General features: G+C 38.6%; 1 protein-coding gene across 12 annotated transcripts in view; it reads right to left on the bottom strand.

Annotated features, from left to right (window-relative positions):
* LOC107089148 (ankyrin repeat and SAM domain-containing protein 1A-like) overlaps positions 1-24,547 on the bottom strand; it is a 75,909-nt gene that overhangs the window by 39,216 nt on the left and 12,146 nt on the right. For 11 of the 12 annotated variants that reach the window (XR_001481419.1, XR_001481420.1, XR_001481421.1 and 8 more), the window contains 2 exons: positions 13,741-13,813; positions 2,730-2,845 (listed from right to left, as the gene is read on the bottom strand). Coding sequence is in view for 8 of the 12 variants with exons in the window: in XM_015381751.1 (XP_015237237.1) it covers positions 2,730-2,845; positions 13,741-13,813 (189 nt within the window). In the remaining 4 variants the exon portion in view is untranslated. Of the gene's footprint in view, positions 1-2,729; positions 2,846-3,527; positions 4,560-13,740; positions 13,814-24,547 lie in introns of those variants that run through there. The other variant, XM_015381758.1, reaches the window with a different exon arrangement.

The following is a 24,547-nucleotide window of genomic DNA, read 5'->3' as shown; positions in this document are numbered from 1 at the left end:
CTCATGCAAGAAGCGTTTATACAAACAAATTTGGTGTTTAATGGTTTTTACGACTGATTTAGGAGAAAATGTTGCATAATTTTTCTTCTATATTCTAATTTTCGCACAAATTTTTTTTACGATTGCTCCAGACTTGACGTAGGAGCCTTGCCTCAGCTGTTATCCAAACCAAATTTTTCACTAAATGACCACATTTGTTGTTACTTAGAAGGAATCGTCCATTTTATTAGTCCAGATTGCTAATGACAGAACTATCGGTCCCTACACTTGCAGCTGGCATGTGCAGACGAACAAAAAGAAAAAATAAATCAATTTATTGTCCCACGATGGGGAAATCCGTTCTTTGCATTTTGACCCATCCCTTTGGGGAGCAGTGGGCTGCCATTTTGTGGTGCCAGGGGATTAATCAGGGGTCAAGAGTTTTGCTCAGGAACACAGATTGCCAGCTGTGGGGATCGAACCAGGTACTTGCAACCTTCTCAGAGCACAAGCGCACTGCTCTAACCACTAGGCAAACACTCACTGGCAACTTACATCATAGAGAGCTAATTTAGATCTGGTTACCCAGGGGACACTGGTTTAATTAGTTATAAGTTTGTCAAAAGAAAGAACAGTCCGTGAGCTCTATGTGGGATCAAGCTACTACTGAAATAACATCTGGAACAAAAAATGTATAGAAAATTCAGAGAGAAGGTTCAGTAACGTAACTTGTAAGTATGATTCATTCCACTCCATGGCAGCTCTTTTGTTTTATTCTTACACTAAATGTGGAATGTTTAGGTTTTTCTGGATTCGCCAAATTAGAGTTTCACCATTAATATTATTACGTTTACTGTATGAGAGAGATAGAGAGTGCAATGAAGGGAGCATAGACGTGGTCAGATGTGGTGCTTGTGTATTAAAAGTAGATTTTGCAGAACGTTGTGTCATGTTGGTAGATATAGAACTCTTATTAATCATTTATGTCATATGTTCCACCACCAGTAGTTTTTACTGACCATCTTGATCTTGCTAGATATGCTTTTGACCCCATTTTCTGATCAAATAGTTTTTATTTATACTTCTGTAATTGTGCAACCACATCATTTACAGCTCTTGTGATTGATTCCCCACTGCTTGGCTTATGCTGCTCCTTTAATTCTGCTGCTCATCTCAGAACTCCGACCTCCAAACTGGTAAAGTCTTTCTTCTTTGTCTTCAATGCCATTTTTGTGAATGAACGCCGACTGACAAGCGATGGAAATCATAGCCAAATATTGAATTATCAGGGGGGTAATTATGCAGATTTGCAATTCTCATGAGCTCTCACTCACATATATACAGGTGGACTGCATCACATTTTCGAGGGTAATTTATCAGAGATTAAGAATGTTTGTTATATCTGATGTGGCGCATGGGTAGCTGCTTAATGTAGGAGAAAAAGTAAGAGAAATTTACAAATAAAAATACAAAAATGTTGTTACATGAGGCCCATTGTGTTTTTCATTTGAACTTTGTGTCTATTAATGCAATGGGACGCTTTTTTTTCTCATTTCATTGACATTAGATAGAAATAATCACAAGAGCCTTTTTCACTCACTGTCTGGCTTTAAATCAAACTCAATGATTGTTGTTTTGCCCTAAGATGATTGCAGAAACCTTGTATTTACCAAATGCCAAAATAAAAGAGAGAATCTTAAGAGAAAGTTTTTATTTTTAACTTTCTTCTGGTTTGCTTTTTAAAAATTATTTGAACATTTTTAACAGCATGACTTGATCAAGCTTTTGGGATGTCCTTTTAAGAAACCTCTCACCATAGCTGGGATGTTTAGTAAATATTCCTGGCACAACTGGTGTTGTTGAAAAGTTAGGATCTATGTGTCTAAGTGTGCTTCCAAAATTTTTGTTTTTAAATTTTTTTAAAAGTAAAAATTTAAATTTTAAATTGTCTTCAAAAGGTGTTTTGCTTTTGGCTTTAGGTGGATGAGCACATTGCATAGAAAACACAATCAAAAACAACATTGGGACACAGAACCTACCTCCTCCTGATTTTCCTCTCTCTCTCACTATAATGGCATTTTGCAAATATGAATAATTCTAGCCATCATGCCTGACGAGGAATAGGAAGAGTTTTGTTAACTCTAACGCTGGAAATATCTAAAAGTATTATGTTACATTTACAGAATATATAAATACTGCTCCCAACCGTATGTCATCCAGATTATCAGATTATTTAGCTAAATTCTGGCTAGGAAATTTGTAAATGATGTTGTTAAGCATTACATTTAGAAAAGTTGGCTGTTAAATTCATACATTCATAAAGTTTTTAAACTAAGTGAGCATTCCTGATTTTAGGCATGACTGAAATTGTAGTAAATAGGGTTTTTATTAAGGTGGTTCAACATCAGGTTCCTTCAGCTGAAGATCTTTGGCTTGTTATCTGTCTTTCTATTGGTGGTAGCTCACATTTTTAAAAACAATTCACTGGGGAGTTTTAAGTCTTTACTGGGTCATGCATTACACAGAGCTACAGACAAGGTATTAAGTATAGGACCAACACTGTTATGGTGGAAGGGTGAAAAGGGTGCTTAAGAAGAAGCAGTAAAAGGGGTGGAGCTTGTGGGAGACAAGTGGGTGAGAGAGCAGCGTGGTGACATGAAAAGACAAATGAAGCAAGGCTTACACAGGCAGGGAAGGGCTTGAAATAAAGTGGAACCGACCCTTGCGATGACATGCTGCAGGTGACTCACCATGAATCGTAGGTCATCAAAGCCATTGAGCAGGAACTTGCTCTCGTACTGCGGCAGCCCCACGTGCTCCAGCCACTCTCCAACCGGCTGGTCCAGGGCTTTACCACAGGCCCCATCTGCCGAGAGAGGGAAGCGCTTCAGCAGGGAGAAGCCGTTCAGCCGGTAGCAGCGGCACTCAGAGGACGACACATGGCATTGCCACATCATCCTCGGCCAGCAGAGGCAGAGCCGAGTGCAGCAGCACCAGGCGGGGTGGGGGGGAGACAGGGTCCAGGCTGGGGATGAGGGGCTCCCACTGTACAGGCAGGGGCCCGGCTAACTCAAACACAGGAGTAGAATAGGATTTGCTGCAGGCAACGTTCGGGCCCCTGAAGGGGACTGACTAGACTAATGTTACACCTACTGGTGCTAGTATGACTGACTGAAGGTGTCAGGCGAGGGTGGAGGTAGTGCAGGGAAGGAAGCCCATCTGAAGCTTTGTTTTCCTAATTACATTGGACCGAGCCACTGTGGCATCTTCCAACAAACAAGGTTCACTAAACATTCCTTTAGTGAGCAGATGAGCTAATGTGAAGAAAAAACAAACAACAACAAGTCTCTATCTACGACACAACACTACAAATAAAAAATAGTTTAGGCTGAGGGAAAACAAGGAGCTGACATTTTAATATATAACACATGTTTTACTTGGCTAAAGATCTCCCTTTAGTTTCAAGTATACTAAAATCATTAGGGTGCAACACATATTTCTATATTTAGATCCCCCAAAATAAAGTGGACAGGGTTTTCACCACATACTTGTAAAGCTCTGGCTGAGTCCCATGGCTTCATTGGTCAACCTCTTTGAGAGCTAGGACAAGGCTCATACAATGAAGGTAGCAGCATTCTAAAGTACTGTTGAGGTACTCATGTTATTTTTTTTTAAATCAAGGAAAACACATTTGCTCAAATCATGTTTTGTCCTTACTCCATAGCCACACAAAGTACGATCAGGTAGACATATTGTAAATCCCACAAAGAAACGTTGGATTCCCAGTGTGCTGATTCCAAACTCCTCAATTCATATTCAAATCCAAGAATATATTCCTCACTCCAGGTGAGCTGTGTGGCAAAGAGCTCAATGTCCTTGCTGGTTCCAGTGCTTCCAGTGCAGCTCAGCATTCACACTCCTTCAGAAGGCAGCTGTCTGTGCGGCTCCGCTGGAGAACGTGCTTCTCCTCTCTCAGAGCAGTAAATCCAGGTTCAGATCCAAAGCACAGCAGGTGAGCTCACTCTCCCCCGAAGCGAGGACCACCGTGGGACCACAGTGCATGCTAAGCTAGTTCCTTCCTGAGGTGAGCAACCCCCCACTCTTGCTCCGAGCCCACCAGGTTCTTCTTCTCCACGCTGGGTGCAGCTAGCAGCCTCTGCGCTCAGGGCAGAGGTTTGCTGCATCCCTTGCCTGTCTGAGACATGCAGGCAGTGCTGATGCAGGAACACACACACACACTTACACACACTCGCGCACGCACGCTTACCCCTCAATGCTCACAGGGCATAACGTCCTGACGCTTCCTACTTCAACAGAGAAGACCACAAACCTGCCTGAACCTCAGTCACTGCTGCCACGTCCTTCCAACATCCACGATGAGCAATGCAGCCAGTGATCATCCCTACACAACCACCTTCTTTTCATTCAAGCATATCCCTCAGGCGCTTCTTTAACTCCCCCCCCCTTTCCTTCTGGCGCTCTTCTCTTTTAACGTTCTGTCTTTCGTTCTCATAGCCCCATTGCCATGCTGTGTGATCGCACTGCAGGTCTGCCGTATGCTGCCTGATGAAGTGGGGTGCTGTTCCACGTAACCAGCTCTCTCTCTCTTTCTCTCCCTCTCACTATATCAATTCCCCTCCCTCTGCCTTCCTCTCTTCTACTCTGGCTTGCACTCTCCTTCACTCCGTCTCGCTCTTTGCTTCTCAAATACACAGACAGATGCAAACACACACTCTCGTTTGTTGTAATCTGACTTGCACCAGTTTCTTTCCCCACTTCTTCCAGCTTCTTTCCCTTCGCTGTACTGATTGCAATTGCACACCGCCACTCTGATCTCGTCAACTGAAGGTACAGGTCCAAAATCTTAGGACTTCAATGCTGGGCTGGAACTGAGTAACCCTGATTCTTGCCTCTATTTTTTGGAAGAGAACAGTGAAACAAAAAGTGCTCCTCAATCCACCTCCTTATTACCAGGAGGCTTTATTTCATTTAAATCTTACTTTGATGATAGGGCAAGGGGGGCAGCATTGAATCAAGTCAGCAGAGCCTCTAATGCATTTGTACAAGAGCAGAGAGGAGAGAAGAAAAGAATAAAAAGAGGAAGAAAAACAGACTTGTCTCCCCTCATCTCGCTCAGCCATGTCATATGACAGAAAAGAGGCAGATTCCATTATGTATTTCCAGATGTTCGTGTCACGTCAAACATTTCTGAAGCACAACAGACGCTACTTATAGCAAAAAAAAGTGGGATGAACAAGCAAGATGATATCAAATTCTGATAGATTTGGCGTAACAGAAATAAAAAGACAATTTGACAGACTTCACCAGCTACCGGCAGAGGGGCTGCTCACTCTGTCTAATACCTGTGTTATCAGGATACAACTGCCAGGCAAAGTGTAATTATTCAGGCTCCAAAGCTGCTTGCAATCACCTCACACATTCCCAGTTGGATTGTCAGCAAGTCAGTTAGTCATGGCAATGAGAGGCAGCCAGGAAAAAAAAGGCAGCAAAGGGGCTATTGATTGAAACTCTCTTTGTAATTGGGCACCTAACACAGCGTCACTCAGGCCGTGCAACGCTCAGGTAAAGGCCAGGTCAGCTGTGAGAGACTTGTCAGTCATCTGGGCTTCGTTAGAACCTACAGGGAGAGAAGCCCTAATCAGGAGAAGAATGATGGGAAGAGAGAAGAAGGAAGACGGAGGAGAGAATGAGCCAAGGACAGATAAGACACCGAAAAAAGACTAATGGAGCAGCAGGCGATGAAACATTTGGCTGAGATAAGGATGGTAATAGTATGTGAGAGAACTGAAGCGGACTAATTATGATTCACTAGAACTCCTCTTCCTGCTTTAGGCTTTTCTTCCAAGCTTCACGCTATTGCAGCCTTAAACATCCGGACAAAGCCTGGTTAAAAACATCAGCTGCTACAGTATACCCATTTACTTCCACTCATCCCCTCCCACATTAGATGAACCTAATTACTGACTGACAGAGTATCCACTGCTTGTCCATGGGGGGATATAGGTCCCTGTTTTGTCCCGCAGTTTATTAGGTCAAACTAAAGTAGATTTTTTATTTGCACAATGTAAAGTCTAGCCTTGCCTTAAAGGATCGACAAGAAAGACCTGTGCACAAAAAATGAAAGCAGAGGATGTGCATAGATAAAGCCATGCTCCTTTATCAGAGTGAGAGAAAAGCAGTTGCTCCTTGTCAACACACCCAAGCAGTGGAGAAAATTAGCCGCAAAGCTGATTTAATTCAGGGAAACTGAAGGCGGACGCTTTTCCTTTGAACATCAGCGTGTGCCTGTACACAAACCCAGCCGATTCCTCCTGCTAGCTGTGCCTTCTCTCCTCGTCCTCCCTGTTTGTTAAGCTCATTTACTTCACAGTAGAGGTACTCATAATGGGCAGAAAACACAAACAGTTTCAGGCTTGAGACTGCAATATTGTTTTCTTTTACACCCACCCCACCTAGCCTCTCTTCACAACTCCCTCCTAAAAAAAAACTATATCTATGACAAGAATATGAAAATTTCACCTGTAATTTCTAACATTGATTGGGGAAATTACAGAGATATACATAGTCGATTCTAGAACCTTAAAGGATGGAAGGTTCTGCAGATTGGAAGGATTTCATGTTTTTGAAAACATGTCAGTTTATGTTTTCTTTTTTACAATAGTAAAGAATCAAGAACCTTAATTGTCATTATGAACCCATGATGACATTTTGTCAAACAGTTTGGCTTAGAATAGACATAAGTAGAATACAGGCAAAATGAAAATACTTTTGAGAGGAGTGAACATCTTTGAAGTCTTTAAAAGGTCCTTAAAGGGATTAATGATTAGTTGTTACAGACTTTTTTTTGAGAGTGTTGTTTCAATCTAAATACAATGCAGCAAAAATACTGTAAGCATTTAATTTTATATATATATTGTCACACTGCCATCACCATGCTGTTTATGCTGCAATGCATATACAACAATATATATATACACATATATATATTCATATTCGATGTCAGGAAATCTTTCGAATTTGAAAGAGATGACAGCAGCAATGAACTGGACAAGAGCCCAATGGTATGCAAGATTTACTACGTGGAGGTCAAATATGGGAACCATTAAACGAGACGCCACTCACAAACTGTGTCTGCTTCGAAGCAAATGCAGCTTGAGAAGGCATTTTTGTGAAAGTTACAGGTAAACTCTCTGCGAGCCTAGAAACTTATGAAGGCTGTCGTTACATTTATCTGTAAGAATATCCAACCCTACAGTGTGGTTGAAGACTACGGCTTCTCCAGTCTTATGAAGATTCAAGCTATGTTACGTTTTACCCATCGAATGAAAAAGTTACGTGAAGCGACAATCTCAAACATGTGCAGACGTGAAATATGGCATCACAACATCGCTTAAATCAGCATCGAGAGTCACCCTGGATGTTGGACATCCAGAGCAACGGATTCATGCCTGAGCATCACTGATATTTACATCTACAACGAGTGTAATCTAGTATGTCATTATGATACAGATTTGTTTTGCTACCATTTACATTTGTACAAAAACTTTGTGAGACAGTAGAAGGAAATTGAATGAGTTTTTGAGTTGCCAATGTTTTGTATGCACTGTATTTATGCAACATTTGGTTTGGTTTGAATTTATTTACATTTTTGCATTTTTTTTTTGGTCAGGTCAGGTTGTATAAAAAGTACATGATGAATGAACTGCAGGTGGTTAAATTTTTTATGTTAACATTAATATATTTCCTAAAGTTTCATTAGTTCTTTAGCTAATGCCTTCCATATACAAATAAAATTGTGACACCCATAACAGAATTAAAATCGGCGATTGTGCGGCGCCTGGAGCACAGTCTGTGGTTAAGGATCTAGCTTAGGGACCCAGATTGGCAGTCCGTGTGAGTGTGTGGAACTTGAACTCAGAACCTCCAAGACCTAAATGCAATGCTTTAACCTCTAGGCAACCACTCCCCTAGTTTATGTCATATGTCACAGGAGTTTGCATTATTATCTATTAGGTATTTTCACATTTTCATATAAATGAATCCCTAGTCTTTTTAAAGTGGTTTCTTTAATCTTAGAATGTCGTGTTAATTAGTGCCCTCCACCTCAATCTCTCTGTCTTCCTTCTGCCTTACCTGCTCCATATTCACCTGATCAACTTATCTGCTTTAAATGCCATTCTCCACTCTTCCCTCAGTATATAAGCTCTGTCTCTGTTCATTGCAGGATTCTCCCCTTATGGTACCTCTGTCTTTTCCCTCTATCCATGTACATTGTTTCCTTCTGAAGTTCTTGTAAAGCTTTCTACTTACTGTCAGAAACACACTATTCCAATCCAAAATAACTTTAGTTGCTTATGGCCTGGCCACATTTAAAGGCCCTTAAAGTGTTGCTTTGTTTGACATTCTCCATTTGAAAACAGTTACAGTTGTGAAAATTTAGGCTACAGTAATACCCTTTTTCTGGACTCTCTGTACTATGAAGAATTTTGTTTAGAATAATTACACCAGTGAAATTGTGATTGGTTAATCAAATGATTATGATGCCTTCCGGACACTTGGTTAAATACATTTTTGTTTGCACTGTACAGTGTGCTATTCCATAAAAAGAAAAACCTTTTTTCTTACACCAAAACATGAACTTGTGCTTTGTGTAACTTAATCTAAAGGTGGTATTCAGTTCTAAATTATGGACCCCTTTAGGCGTCCACAAAAACGGAACCTGAAGAGACCAGCAGAGCCTTTCTATTTCATATTGCCCTGTGGCAATCCTTTCCTCTGTTGGAGACAAAGCTAACTATACCTTTAGCCAAGAGAGAGATAGAGGAGATGAAATGACCTAAGCAGGAACACAAGAGGATTCTCTGAGAGGAAAATAATGAGGGACTAATATAATAGATTTCTTTCCAGTAGTGATATATTCTGGTACTTAAAGAACAAAGCTAGTTTAAAGCTTTGGTTCCTGCACACCTTTCCCTGCAAACTCTTCTGAAATTAAAGGGACAAAAAAATCTAAATTTGTCTTCAAACAGCAATTTTAGGGATCGATACATTCAGCATTATTTGTAAATGTTAGACCATAGATACATTTTATTTAGTTATTTAATAATTTCTTTCCTACAGCGTAAATAATAAGCAGTACTTTAAGTATAGACCTCTTATTGATGGTGCAAGATTTTAAATAAAAATCGTTTGATTGTTTAAATCATTGAATCTTTATTGAACAGATCCCAGTTTTAGAAATAGCAAATTTTACTTTGAACTTTGTAATGCTTACCATTTGGTCCGCATCCAAGCAGGTGTTTAGTGGAAGACCACCTTCAAAACCCATTGTTCATTTTGGGTACCTGCCCTTTAGCCTCTGTAATGCCCCTGCCGTCTTCCTGCATTTGACCTATGATGTCTCCAGAAACTTTCTAACCATCTTTGTGTACTGCTACCTGGGTGATATTCTCCTTTTTAAGATTACCTGGAAGAACAACAGACCCATGTCCAAGTGGTCCTCCAGAGGCTATTAGAAAATCATCTTTTTGTAAAAGCAGAGACAGGTGGATTTTGTGTGTCCTCCTTTTCTGTGTTATGTTTTTGAGGGTGGACAGGTGCAGATGGACCAAAATCAAGGAAGACCAAGAGTGGCCCCTCCCTGACTCCTGAAAACAACTCCAACGGTATCTAGGCTTCACAAACATTTGCTAGTGATTCATCAGAGGGTACAGTTACATTGCCGCTCTTTTAACTGCTCTTACCTCAGCTAAAGCGACTATCCTTTGGACTCCCAAAGCAAACCAGGCTTTTGACGAGCTGAAGAAAAGGTTTTTTGATTCTCCCGTTCTTGTTCATCAAGATCCTGCGGCCCAGTTCACCTTGGAAGTAAATTTTTCCTATATTGGTGTTGGCGCGCCGCTTTCTCAAAGATCCTCAGTTGACAACAAGCTTCACCCCAAAAATCTTCCTTTCTAAAAATATGAACTCTCACTGAAGTTAATGATGATGTAGGTGATCAAGAGCTTCTAGTCATAAAACTTGTCCTGGAAGAATGAAGTCATTGCCTTGAAGGTACACAGCTCCCAATAATCATTTGGACTTAACACAACAAATTGGCATACATCCAAATGAGTAAATGTCTCAACCCATGTAAATATTGTTGGTCTCTGTATTTCTCCCGTTATCTTTCCATCACATATCGTCCAGGTTTTAAGGATCCCAAAACTGATGCCCTTTAAAGGCTTCAGGTCCCTGACAATGCAACATATTCCATCCTCACTATCCTTCCCCCCTTCATGTGTTGTTGTGTCCCTCACCTGAGAGCTTGAAAGATCCATTCAGCAAGCCCTGACTACCCAACCCGATCTGGGGGGATGGATGACCCAATTGCAGTTACGTCCCATCCTCAGTCCGCTCTCAGTGGGCTCTTTCTTCACCCTTTTACTGCCATCCTGGGGTTTATCTCGCTGGATTGTCGATAAGCCTCTTTGGTCCTTTGTTCTTTGTTGGACCCGTCTCTTAATCCTGATTTTGAGAAGTCTTCCTCCTCTGGTCCTCCGCTGGGTGGCTTCAATGGTTAGACCCTTTTAGGCCTGCAGGCTGGTGTTTGTGGTGGGGTGTTCCCTCCTCAGGCTGACTGGATCCAGCTCAACACCAGCAATCACTGCATCGCTTACAATAAGCCTCGATATCCTGGACTGTCATCTCATGCCGGCCCTCTGGAAAGGTTTGGTCTGCCTCTACCCAGCTGGGTTTCTGGCTCTGTAACACTGCATTCATGAGATCAGATCTGTGTTTCAGCAATCCCATCTACAGCCTTTCCACCTTCCAACACATCACCATTGTCGTCTTTCCACCACTTTTCATCATCTCTCCTCCCCTGCAGACCTAGCACAGTCCCTCTTGGATGTTGCCCACCTTCTGTAACTGTAAGCCATCATTCTCCCTAAACAACAAACCATTTCATACCTTCATCTGTTAATTCACACCTTTTTCCCTTCAGAGACTCACCATCCAAGTCCTTGCTAACCCTATTACCCTCTCAGCATTTTCAATTAACTATTAAAAACTGTTTCAAAGTCTGGGGTTGTGCCTGCTTAAGAGTCATTCTTAATAACATATCGGGATCCCATTATTTTGATCTTAAAAGATGATTTTGTAAAATCGAGAAACTGATTTGTTTACAATCTTAAGATATTTAAAATAGTTTGAGGACATTACAACAGTTATTGAAAAACATCCTTCAATTTGGAACAAATTTAAGAGAAAACAATAGTACCTGTATTTTCTGTGCAAATGTATTTATTACCAACTGCAAATAACTCAAAGACGAATTTTCTTGCAAGATTGCTGGTCTTAACCATACAAATAGACTTTAGCACTCTGACCCCTACAAATACAACATCTATTAGTGGATTCCGTAAAAGTTTAGAATTGAGAAAGCTTCCTGGAGAGTTGGCAAAACGTCTTCAAATCTTGAAAACCAAGTCCAGTGGATTTCTTTGAACTTTTACGGAATGACTATGACATGGATGACTGAGAATCTTTATCAGCATCTATTAGTGGAGAAATATTGTGGCCTACTAATCTCAATAGGCCATTTTCTAAATGTATAATTCAGTAGTTGAAATTGTTGACGCATTTTCTCATAAAGTGAAGACATTCAAGCCATTTGCAAATCTTTCTTGAGTCTTTGCAACAACAAATTCAACCTTTGGGTGAGTCAAATATGGCTAAATTGGAAGGGAAAGCAGTAAAGAGATTGTTTTTCTCCTCTTAAAAAACTATGGCAGTGCAAGGTTGTTTTGGAATAAATCACAGCACTTTGGAAAACCAGTCCTTTGATTATTACAACCAACATCATAATTGTTGAACAAACAACAAAGACCAGCAATCAACAGAACCACCAAATACAAACGTGGTGAATTCAGTTATTAGTATAGCAACCTGTTTTAAAGAGACAAATAAGTTATTAAATCTAACACCTAAATCTAGATTAAAACCAGTTCAACAGTAGGACAGAGACCCTAAACAATACAGTTAGTGTTCATTAAAAGGTATGAAAAAGAAAAGATATAAATTTATATAGGAATTTGATAAACCTCAGACCTCTACCTGATGATAAAATCCTTATTTATGATTCACTAAAACACACCGATTCTCTGTGTATTGGTTATCCTATTTTTAGTGACTCTATTTTCTGTTGCTGTTTCTTGCTGTCTTGAGGCATCCCATGCATTAGTGTGACCCAGGAATCACACAGTGCATAACTGATGAAACTTTTATCCAAACCAATCTGTGTAAAAACCTGTCCTGCACTGAGAAAAGCTGTTACATAATAAGATGAACCCTTCTTATAGGAAAGTATCTAATGGAGGTAGCTAACTGTGTTACCTAAACACACCAAGCTGGTGCCAGCTGGCCTCTCCCTCTGTGCCGCCTGAAGGACACTCGCTGAAGCCCACTATCAAACTTAGAACTATTAAAATATAAATCAACTAGGAAGAAACTGACAGAGCAGAATTTAAAATGATGTATTTTTCATAAAGGGAAAACTTGTGAGATAAAAATGGAAACAATGAACATTCAGATGAAAGTCAGCTTAATTCCCAGAGTCAGAAAAACAATAGGCCTACCATCTAGCTATTAAAATGTCCACTTAAATACTGGAAAATAAGCCCACATTTCCCTCTAGTTTGATGATGTTTAGGTATATTAGAGAAAGGAATATACACACAACCTGAATTCAACCTTTCATCTATAAGTATGTTTTTATTTCTACATCTCTTCAGTCTCTGATGTCTAAAGATGTGTTTGAATATGTTCAAGAAAAAGGTGGCCTAATCCATTGCTAATTTGCTGTCTAAAGTGACATACCCTTTATGTTACTCAGAATCCACTTCTGAGTTGATCAGTCTTTCATAATGATTCAACTCTCAGAGGTGCACCCATTTCAGTAGCAGAAATTACACTGTTTTATTTGCTGTCTGATTCCAATAAGTATCCTAACGGAGGACCCTTCAGACATTTAAGCATTTTCAGCATTTTCAGATGAAACCTACCTATTAGTCAAATGAAGCCACCTTTGACTGACCGAACCACTGTCCAGTTTAGACCTCTGTAACCTTTTCTATAATAGAGTAGAAAAAAAAACTTTGTTGCCTACTATACATAATGATGGCAGAAATTTGTTTTTGGCTTGCTGGCAACAATGTAAAAAAACATTAATAGAATAATACAATTATAAAAAAAAGTTAATTGCAGACACAGCAGCACTAGCAGATTCACTTCATCAAGGGAAGGGAAGCAGAAAAGACCAAGTGACATTTACTACTTGTTCACCTCCTTGATGGCAGAGGGCACAAAATAATTCCTGCTATCAAGGAGCATCAAGATGTCTGAACTGGACACCTTAATGATAAGTGATTGTAGACCAATATCTAAGATTGTTACAAAGATAAATAAAATTCAGTTTATCAGCAAATTTAGATATTTTAAGGAGAAAAAAACAACAAAGACCTCTTGAGTTATTTTCAGTTATCCTTTCAACCACAGCAAATATCTTAAAGGTGATACATATAAACTTCTGTATTTAGGAGCTATAGTCAGTACAGTTGAATGTTATGTCATGATGGACACAATGGAAAACAATTAAGCTAAATTGGTTCAGTTCTTAGTTGACAGACAGGTAATTACAATTTGGTAATTACACATTAGAGCAAACAAAGAACCTGCTCATTAAAAAAAGAAAATATTTACCTGAGCTTGGTGTGTGGTGTTTGTTTTTGGTTGTTTCAATGCCAGCCCCAATCAACGTCATGATCTTCTCAATCTGTTAAAAGAAGATTTTAAAAAATTACATTACGTAGCTATCATTAGGTACTGAAATTAACTAACAAACCACAATACTTAATCCTAATCATCCTGATAATCAAACTAATGCTTTACAAAACATAAACCAAGAATTTACAGTAATTTAACATTACTTTGGCCATTACGATTCTCTGTAACCAAAATGGTACCTCCAGAGAACCTGATCTGATTAAGTCCTATTAGACATATCCACAAAAACAGAAGCACTAGCTTGATGCAGCATAATGTGCAGAGTGTGACAGAAAGAAGCTCAGGATTAGGATGTTTTGGCCCTAAAAGCGAGGAATGCTTACTCAAAACGGCACTGACTTTCTAGAGCCAACAAAGCAAAACAACTGTTCCTTGATTACATTTGTCTGGTATTGCAACACTTGGGTATTAATGTTGTGCTTTTTGACCCAGTTTATATGTTGCACGAAATCAAATAAACATGAAACAAAAGGTCATAGGGTCCCAATAATCAAACCTTTTGGTATTTCAGTACTATTATTGACTTACAAAATCTAAATAAAAACATGTATGATGCTTTAGTTTATGCAGTCCTTTTATGATTTGTCCAATTAAAGACACCTTATACAAAGTGTGTAACTTTGGTATTTTCTTAATAAGGGGATCAGGTAGCATCCCTGATATTTTCCCAAGTGTCCCATCCAACTTCAGTTCATCATCCCCAATTTACTATAAACAGTGATATTAACAGATGCTCTCTTTTATATATATATATATTTTTTACTTTCCTTTTTCAAGTTACTCATTAAAATGTTACGCTAATAAGTTAAAAACATTTGATGCAGTCAACTATCTTGTCATTTTATGCTTGTTGACAGTAAGAGACTTCTGTAAAGTTAATATGTCAAAGTTGTTTTTGATTTGTTGTTTTTTATTTTAATTAACTTTATGCTAAATAAGTATGAATAAGAATATTTATTGATTGTTTTTGAATTGCTGGATAGGAAACAAATCATTGTGTGTTTTAAACTGCCTTGAGATGATATTTGTTAAAAATGGTAATCTATAAGAAAAAATATTTAAAATCTACTGAATTGAGTCAAAACTTACTGAATAAATAATAAAACTTAACTGAGTCTGACTGGAACAGGGGTCCAGGTTTATTATTTAGGAAATATACATAAGATGCATTTTTTTCTGTTACCATAGATTAGTTTAACCATACACTCTTGGATTCATCATATGAATTGCACACATTGCATTGAAGAGAAATCATTCTAATCTGTTTAAACATAAGCACTTGTCAACAGGTTTTCAAAGTATTTGCTGATACTCAGTGTTTCAAGGACAATAAGACCTCACACACAATGCAATATATCATTCCGTACTTATGCAAACAAGTAACACATTTAGATACCACTCAATATTCTTTTGTTGTTTGCAGAGACATGAACCTGAATATAAATGTTTATCAGCTGCAAGCAAGCCAACTTTGATGGCATCAAAATGTATGTGCAAAATATTTCCAACCAGACCGGTATCTAAATATAGAAACCCGGGTGTAGACTTTTACAATCAGCAATACAGGTTTTTGCAAGACTGAAAAACTGATTCTACTCTCTCTACTGACACCAGGCAGAGACACAGCCAGGCTTATTTGATGTAATATTTAGTGTTTGAAAAAGCACTATGCTCTTCGCTAGTGGCATCAACACTGTGGAAAAGCCTTGATTCATTTGGAAGTCAGGCACGTGGGATGCATGGCATATGCCTCCAGCAATACAGACCCCACATTACTCTTTGAATTAACCCAGTTACATTCTATATCTCACACACAAACACACACACCAAAACACACACATGCACACACAGTCCAGGAATACATTAAATCTAAGCTGAATTGCACCTTTATTAAAACCTGTCACTAAAAATGCAGCTTCTGAGAAAAGCCAGTGACACAAAATTAACAGAGGTTAAAAATAAAATATGTCTGCACATTATCACAGAGATATTCAGCAATCTAACAATAAATACAGTCTATGGATAGATATATTTTCTCTACACAAAGATTTGACTTAACTCACTAAAAAAACATCCAACTTTTGGTTTATTCAATTTTAGCCGTTACACACGTTTAAATGCTAATGGAGTTTCTGTTTTCTTGTTTGTTTTACTTTTTCTTCAATCAAACTCCTCTTGATTCTTGAAATCCTTGTGTGCTGTAAGTTTATTTTATTATTAAAAGCCTCACTATGCTACATCTATGTTCCAGTCTGTAGCTTGGTCCATCTACTTCACCCTTTATGACATTGCTGACCTATAGCCTCCTCCTTCATGGCAGATGGATTTTTTATTTTGTTTATTTGTTCATTGGTTTTGTCCATTTTTAAGTTTTGCTTAATGATCTAAAGAAAAGGTCATCTGGAGGTTTACAAGTCTATATAAATCTTTACATAATATATCTATTCATTTTCTGTACCTGCTTAATATGTCCAGTGCTTTAGGATCAATCCCTATGGGGGCAGTAAGCATATGTCCCTTCTTGTAGACAGCTTCCTAGTTGGGTCCTAGTTGTGTCTATTCTCTTTGGGAAATCTAAGATACTTTCTCCTCCGCCACCTTCATTTCTTCTCCAATGATGTTAATAGTTTTCAACTTTTTCTTTTTTCATCTGAAATCTACAATTATCTCCCTTGTTTTGTTGACATTCAGGATCGGTCAGTCAATTCATTCAAGTACCGTATTTCTACAGATAACAGTGTCTTGTAAAGAAGGTCAGAGGTGTAAAGAGTATAAATGAATGATAAGAGTACCATCCCCTTTGGTGCTCCTTTGCAGCTAACCAGCTGTTTGAGTAGTTTTCTTTACTTTCAGTATGACAAATTATGGTCTGTTTGTCAGGTAGTGAAGCAAATCATGCTGAACGGTGTAAATGCACTGGAAAAATTAAATAATGTAACTCTTACTGTGCTATCTGCCTTGTCTAAATAACAGAGGGTTTATTAAAGCAGATGTATCATGGAATCTTCAACTCTAACTCCAAAGCAATAGGCAAACTGCAGGGGTCCTGATAGCTGATTTGTTTGCTTGCTCAGCTGGTTCAACATGAGTCACTCTAACACCTTCATCATGTGTGATGCAAGGGCAAAAGGTCTACAGTCAATTGAGGGTTTTTGCTAAGTTTTCCTCTGAGTCTGATCAAGGCAGAAGGTCTTCTGCATCACAGGAATCCTGTCCTGGTTCAGGTTAAGTTTGAAGAGGTGCTGTAGAAGCCTGAAAGCAGGCCTGGTCCTGAACTGTCAATTCTAAAAACAGAAAGGTTGAAAGGGGAGGGAGCTTAACCATCTTCTGATTTGGCCATGAAGAAACACATAACGGTAGGATGGTTCATGGCAAATTTTTCATCTTCTCAGGAAAATACAACGTTTCAAATGTGGGGGGAATGTCCATTGGACTTTATATATGACAGAGGGATGCTGAGCTTGCTCCTGAACTGAACCTATTTGGGAATAAGTATAATTATTTGGCTCTTTTTAAACTTGGAAATTTCTGATCCTGCTTTTGATTGAAGCCTCTGATGTTCTTCATCTCTGACCATGCATTTCTGATATTTTTCTGCTGGAGGTTGCTTTACATATTCTTCCTGTATGCCTTCTCTGTTTTCCTTATCTTGATCTTAAGTTAAATCTGTGTACTCCTGAGAAATCCTCTACCTTCCTTAAGACTCTTTCTTTTTTGTTTAGAAGTTCCCTCAGATCCAGGGTTTATTATAGTAAAAGCATCTCAATGTTTTGGTTGGAATTCTGTCATCTACATTAAAGTTCATATAGTTTGTCACACAATAAGCCATTGCATTGATATACTCCCCATGTGGCTGGCACAGTGCATCACAGTCTGTACGCTTAAAACACCCTTGCACGGCTCCTTCGGCTTCCTGTAACCCTCTTCCTCGAGTTATCTTTAATGCAGGTTGCCTGTTATAAAGAGGCACATACTCTGAGCAGAGAAAAACAAGATTATGATTAGATCTCCCAAGAGGAGTTCATACCTTGACAATTTTATAAGTCCAAACTTTAGTTTTTTTCTGTAACGGCACTTAACAAACTATTGGATTGAATGCAGAAACTTGGATTTTAGTTATTACTTAGTTACCCTTTGTGGGTTCTGAGGGTTAGAATACAAAAAGAAAGGTAATTTAGAATTACGGAAACTAATTTCCTTTGAAATCTGATGTGTAATTGCGGGGACACTGTGGATGTCATATTTATTTAGAGGTTAGAGAATATTTTTGAGACATAGTGCTGTTCCTTAATCCTCAAAAGAAAATATGTCTGCCCATGATGTTTCCCTGCAGATGTTAAGGAATCATAATAATACGCTTCCCAAATATAAGCTCCTTTATTACCAGTGATCTATTTGAGAAAAATAGCCGGTTCCTTCCATACCAGAGACCAGTGCAGAGGATTTTGTCTCATGTGGGTATCTTGCTGGTTGAACAAGCCTCCCAGTTTGTCAGTGAGCACTCACTCTTCCTTAAAGACCTAACACGCTGCAAATCTGCACTTGTTTTATCTAACACTTGCTCCATTTGAATAGTCATTTAAGTAATATTACTACTGGATTTTAATGCCTGTGTTCTCTACTAAAGCTTAGACTTTACGTTATTATCTTTTAGCAAAGAATTTGCTCAATGCATGGACTTAAACGAGTTATACTGTTAGTGAAATTAAAGCTGCATAAGGGACCAATGAGCATGACCACTCACTGATCCTTCTATTTGCCCTTTATCAATATTCTCTAAATCTTTTAATGTTGCTAAAGCCCCAAAGCTCTGCAGAAAGGACCATTATTCATAATTAGAATCACTATTTGTCTATGTAGTCTGTACTGTTTCATATAATTAAGTTGGTGACCCGCTGTGAGATGTTAGAGCAGTTTTTAGGTTCCCTTGTGTTAAACTATCTATTGTAAATGCAACAGGACTCCTGCACAGAGTAGGCGCAGTGATTCAGTTATGCTAAATTACTTCATCACTTCGTTTTGTGCATCATTGCACTCAGTTAAAAACAAACTATGAATACTGTAAAGCTTGTATTTTGAATCATCAACTTTACTGAACTTGATTAATCTGGCTATTTCCAAATTTGAAAGAGGTGCAGAATATGCTGCATAAATTGTGTTAAAAATATTGAATTTGGACAGTCCAGTCCAGTGGCAAGTCTGCAGACCTCTGCAGTTGGAATATGAGCTTGCATCATGAAGATTAAAATGATAATGCCTTCACTGAAGAAGAGGAAATCAGGAGAAAAGTTCTCTTTGAGGTTGAAGATCTAATACACTGATACCCTATAAAAACCTCTGTGCCAAGCCTAGCCAATTGTAATCCTATAGGAGTCAAATGAAAACTTCAGTCTGACGTTTTAGTTTTTGTTCCACTTCTGACTGGCACTGTAACATGTACAAGGTGATTCTACAAAACACAGCAGTAGTGAATGGACCTAAAGGTCACAGAACAGTCATGTGTAGTTTTATTTGACCAGTTAAGCCGGGTGTACACTGTGTGATTTTCAGGGCGATTTTCCAGTCATGAGAGAATTTTTTGTGATCTCATCCTGATCGTGCGTCGTGTGGTGTACAGGGGGTTACCAGGGGTGATCAGCCTCTCACGACCACCTCCCGATCGGGAATCGTGAGGTCAGGGAGAAAATCAAATATGTTTGATTTTCTCCCGACCGTCGTGGGCAAATCACTCAGGGCACATTCGCAAAGAGGGATTTTTCTTTTTCTTCTTCCTCTCAGATCTAAACACAGCAGTGTGGCAGGGATGCAATGAGTGAAATGCAGTTCTGTGCACAAATTGCCAAGGCAGCGCGTTTCACTATAGTGAGCTTAATATTCCCCTTCTATTTGTTTGGCTTCCAGATAGACGAGTCAGAGCAGCTCCATCTCCCTGCAGAGCTGAGTCCGACATGGTTTTTAGTCGTACAGTGTGAGCAGGTAGATCGCATCAGAGCGTCAGACCGAACATAAATCGTGAGCTGTGAACTCACCCTGTATGACTTAACCCTGCGGTTAGTCGTACAGTGTGAGCTGTAGCTACATGCAACGATTGAAATAAATCGCACAGCGTACGCCTGGCTTTAGGGTTTAAGTGCACTTCAACTAGGCAGCTTAGTGACTAAGTTTGTACAGCGCCTTTGTAGTTATACCAACTGTATCGTAGCACTTTTACAAAACTGCATTGTTTTGGACCAGATTGGCATCAGGGCCAAAACAATGCAGTGTACACGAGATCAGTATGCACAGGTAACGTGCTGGCCACCTCAACAATAAAGTTTAAACTAAGGTTTCAACTTTTCATTTCTTCTCAGATGCTGAAAAGAAATGACTGAGGGTTGCAATTACTGGATAAACCATATTATAGGAATCTTCAGAGAGAGCAAGTTTTTTTTTTTTTTTTTTAATTTTTTTTTATTTCTTTTATTTAACCAGGTAAACCCCATTGAGATCTGATCTCATTTTCAAGAGGGACCTGGGCAGAGATCTGCAATACACTGCAACCTGGCTACAAAAAAAAACAAAAAACAATTAATACATATGCACAAATATAAAACAATAAAAACAATTTAAAAGCAGTGACACTGTTTCATAGAAGCTTGTTGTCTATCTTTAAGAACCTCTCGAAATAAGTCCAATGAAATAGTGTCTGACAACTTGGTCTCAGTTATTAATCTATTAATTTATATTCTTATATCAATACATATTACAGTTAAACACAGCAAAGTTTTGGTTTATTGGTTTATTTTACACAAGTAAGCAAGTAGCAACTGAGGTCCTTCTTGAGACTGAGGAGCCAACTTGCAGCTGGAGCTTTCTGGTTTGACCATGGTGTGAATGACAGTATAGAGTGTATCCAATGCTTAGGCCTTAAAAGTTTGAGTCTTATTTCGCTTCCTTGAGGAGAAAACTTGTAAAAGATTAGTTTTCTTTATTATTCTGTTGCAAGAACATTTAACCCTCAAAAAGCATTGGGCTAGATCAGTCTCACTTTTCACAAATACACATATGTGACAGGACAAAGATCCAGACATGCACAGAACGATTCACACAAGCACAAAAAAATCCACACACACAGAACGATTGATGCAAAGACTATTGACATATAAAAACTCCCATCAACATCCAGCATATTTGTAGTTTCTGCCCAAATATTTTCTTTTTGTTATGGAGTTTTGAAACAGGGGTGACTTATACAAAATTGGTTTGTATGAACTATGTTTGTTCTCTGCTTCCAAACTTAGCATCTCTTCATCCATGCCTGCGATAAGAAGTTTGTTTTGAAGATACTCCTGAAAGTTGTTGTGACTTGATTTGGTTAAACTTTAAACCTCTTGGTATAAAATAAATATTTTGATGGAAATGAGAAATCTGCCAGTACCAATAATTTGCATCCAATAATTTAAATAAAAGGTTTTAGTTTTTGGGAATATATAAGAATTATGCTCTAATAGTTACCAATCTGCTGTTACCATAATTTATATTTGGCTAACAGGATCTTCTCGAAATCCCTTTTCCTGTTTAATGTGATTCCAATTGCAGATTTTGGAATAAGTCATTCCACTTTCTTGTGATTGGCTTATACAAGGGAGCTTTGTGATTGGTGGCAAACCATCCCCTGTTTGAAAAAATGCATTTGTGTATCGAGGCACATCAAGGGAGTGTCAAAAATCCAAACACAAATGCAGTGAAGTTTAAAGACCATGGGTAATATGTATTTAAATTTATAATTGTTTATGGACCAGAAATATTTTGGTGAATCTTGTTTTGTGCATATGTGGATCTTGTATGCTTGCATCAATCGTTCTGTGCGTTTGTAGATCTTGCCCTTTGTGTGTGTGGATTTTTTGTGCTTGTGTGAATCACTTATCTTTTTGTTAAAACTGAGACCGATCTACAGTAGCTCCATAAAAAAAGGGACATTTTAAAACAGCTTACCTGCTTGGAAAAAAAAATGGAAACACCCAGTTGGGGTTATCTATGTGGGTACTATAAACATTAGTTCTATCTTATTAAATGAAAAAAACAATGGGATAGGGTCTTTATAATAAATAATCCTGGATCTATTTTCCTGTTTCATCTGACGTAGAGACACTGGAATGTGTTGGTGTTCGAAACTTGTTACAATTCAGGTTTTTTTTTTGCTTTTTTTGTGCCATTGTTCCTCATCTCTTTTGTCTGCATTAGATAATGGGATATAATCTTAAACAATGTGCTTTAGGGATACAGAGTGCATTATTGTTTACTGAGCTTGTCTCTCTAAGGCACAGATAATGGCTGAAAGCCCAAAACGGAGAAGATAATGAAAATGATGACTCGATATATTAAACCAAGCAAAAAAGGCTGCATGCTTCACTGGCACTGGTCTGAAAACAGGATTACCACTACAGTATCACTGTCACTGAAGACAGATGGCTCAGAAGCTCAGGAGTGAATGAGACACAGATCACATAATTATATCCAACAGTTCTGATTATTTGAAGTGATTTTTATCTATTTGACAGCTTTGAAGCCACACAAATAGAGTCAGTTTGAATGACAGTATCCAGATGGCAAAGTCATGCTAAATGTAGGCAGGTTGTAAAGAATTTTTTCTTTTTTATAAATAATTCCTTCAGAGTTTTTTTGGGTTTTTTTAAGCAAAAAATATATGAAAACTGTTGTTTCACTCGTACATTTTTTTCAAAAGCTGTTGTTTAGGATAAAGTAGTACTGAAATATAAACATGTGTAGATTTTCATACAGATTTATTATAAATGGCTGGTCAAGATATAACATATGTAATTTTTGTTGTTTGTAATTTAATCTTTTAACATTAAGGAAACCATGCACCTTTTTATAGGACTAACGGATAACAGCAGAGCTGGAATATTTATGAAGCGAAATGCTTTGATGCAGCTAAATATAGTTACATCCAACGATGTATAAATCATTTAAAACTGCTATCCATTTTCCATTGAAAAGTAATGCAGCTTCTGTTTTAACAAAAATTCTACAAACACATGTCAAATATTCCCCATACTGGGTGGTTTAAAAGTTGTATCTATAGTGGCATATTCAAACCTTGTCAGCCTGTTTGCCAATTTGAAATAAAAAAAAACGAAATTTGGGTAATCTTTAATTGTTATTGCAAATCACAACCAACAGAAGGATCCACCTGAGAACCTAGGTAAATTATTTACTGTTTTGCTTTATTGTGTTCTGTCATGTAAGTTGGATCATAAGCTTGTCCTGTTGCAAAGAGGGGCATAAATATTTTAGTAAAACTTTATCTACGGTACATGTTTTAGGAAGAGTTAGAACATGACAGTTAGAGCAGCCGACAGATAAAGCTATCTTAAACTACTACAAAGGTCCATAAATTCTAAGAAAAATAAATGTTTAGCATTTTACGAAGTTCTAAAACTATAATGTTGGACTACATTTTTCCTTCAGTTCAAGCCAATATCTTTTTATTCAGTTATAAAGAGGAAAACATGTCTTTCCAGGTTTGCCTACACCCAATATAGTGCATAGTAAAAATTCCCCACAGCCTGTATTAACCAACATCCAGCTTTTTACTCATTAGGATAGGAAAAATCCTTATCTGCTAATTTGATGTTACGTTTTTTCTGTCAAAGGGTCTTTCATGTTGAGCATGTCTGCTGTAAGTCAAAAAATATAACATTGACAACAATTTCAGAAATGTGTTCAGTTTATCATGTCAATTTGATGGTGTTATATATAAAAAAAAAGAAGAATTCCTTAAAACTCCAAATGTACCTGTTTTATATACAACCGCAGCTATAAGGGAATGAAAAAGTGTTCAAACGCCTGAATGCATAAAGACCTTATGAACGCCACGGGGACCATCAGATTATGCAAAAGGAGGAAACTACTCATGCATCTATAACACACAACCTTTGTGAAAGTATTTGTTGCTGAATTTATTCTACTTATAAAGCTGAAAATCAGATGTTGTTGGTAAATTCACTTCCCAAATAGAATTATGAACAAAATTATATTTAAGATGAGGCCATTGTTTTCAGATGAATTGAACATTTCAAATCAATTGACAAATGGAAATCTCCAGCGATTCCTTGAATTCTGTATGTTTTAAAAACATATTTTTTAACTAGATGAAAGTCTAGTCCTATTTTTCAATGAACTATATAATCTCCTTGGGCTGCCACCTTATCGTGGTGGAGAGGTTTGAGTGTCCCAATGATCCTGGGAGCTATGCTGTCTGGGGCTTTATGCCCCTGGTAGGGTCACCCAAGGCAGACAGGTCCTAGGTGAGGAACCAGACAAAGCGCAGCCCGAAGACCCCCATGATGAACAAAATATTTGGATTCAGCGTTCCCTCGCCCGGACGCGGGTCACCGGGGCCCCACTCTGGAGCCAGGCCTGGAGGGGGGGCACGTTGGCGAGCGCCTGGTGGCCGGGTTTTTACCCATGGGGCCCGGCCGGGCTCAGCCCGAAGAGGAAACATGGGTCCCCCCTTACATTGGCCCACCCCCCGTGAGAGGGGCCATAGGGGTCGGGTGCAATGTGTGTTGGGTGGCGGCCGGGGGAGGGGACCCTGGCGGTCCGATCCTCGACTGCAAAAGCTGGCTCTTGGGACGTGGAATGTGACCTCGCTGGTGGGGAAAGAGCCGGAGCTAGTGTGTGAGGCTGAGAGGTTCCGGCTAGAAATAGTCGGTCTCAC

The sequence above is a fragment of the Cyprinodon variegatus genome, unplaced genomic scaffold, assembly GCF_000732505.1.
Source record: "Cyprinodon variegatus isolate N-32 unplaced genomic scaffold, C_variegatus-1.0 Scaffold241, whole genome shotgun sequence".
NCBI classification, from domain to species: Eukaryota; Metazoa; Chordata; class Actinopteri; order Cyprinodontiformes; family Cyprinodontidae; genus Cyprinodon; species Cyprinodon variegatus.
The sequence above is the reverse complement of the archived record's forward strand: the minus strand, read 5'-3'. Positions and strand labels throughout refer to the sequence as shown.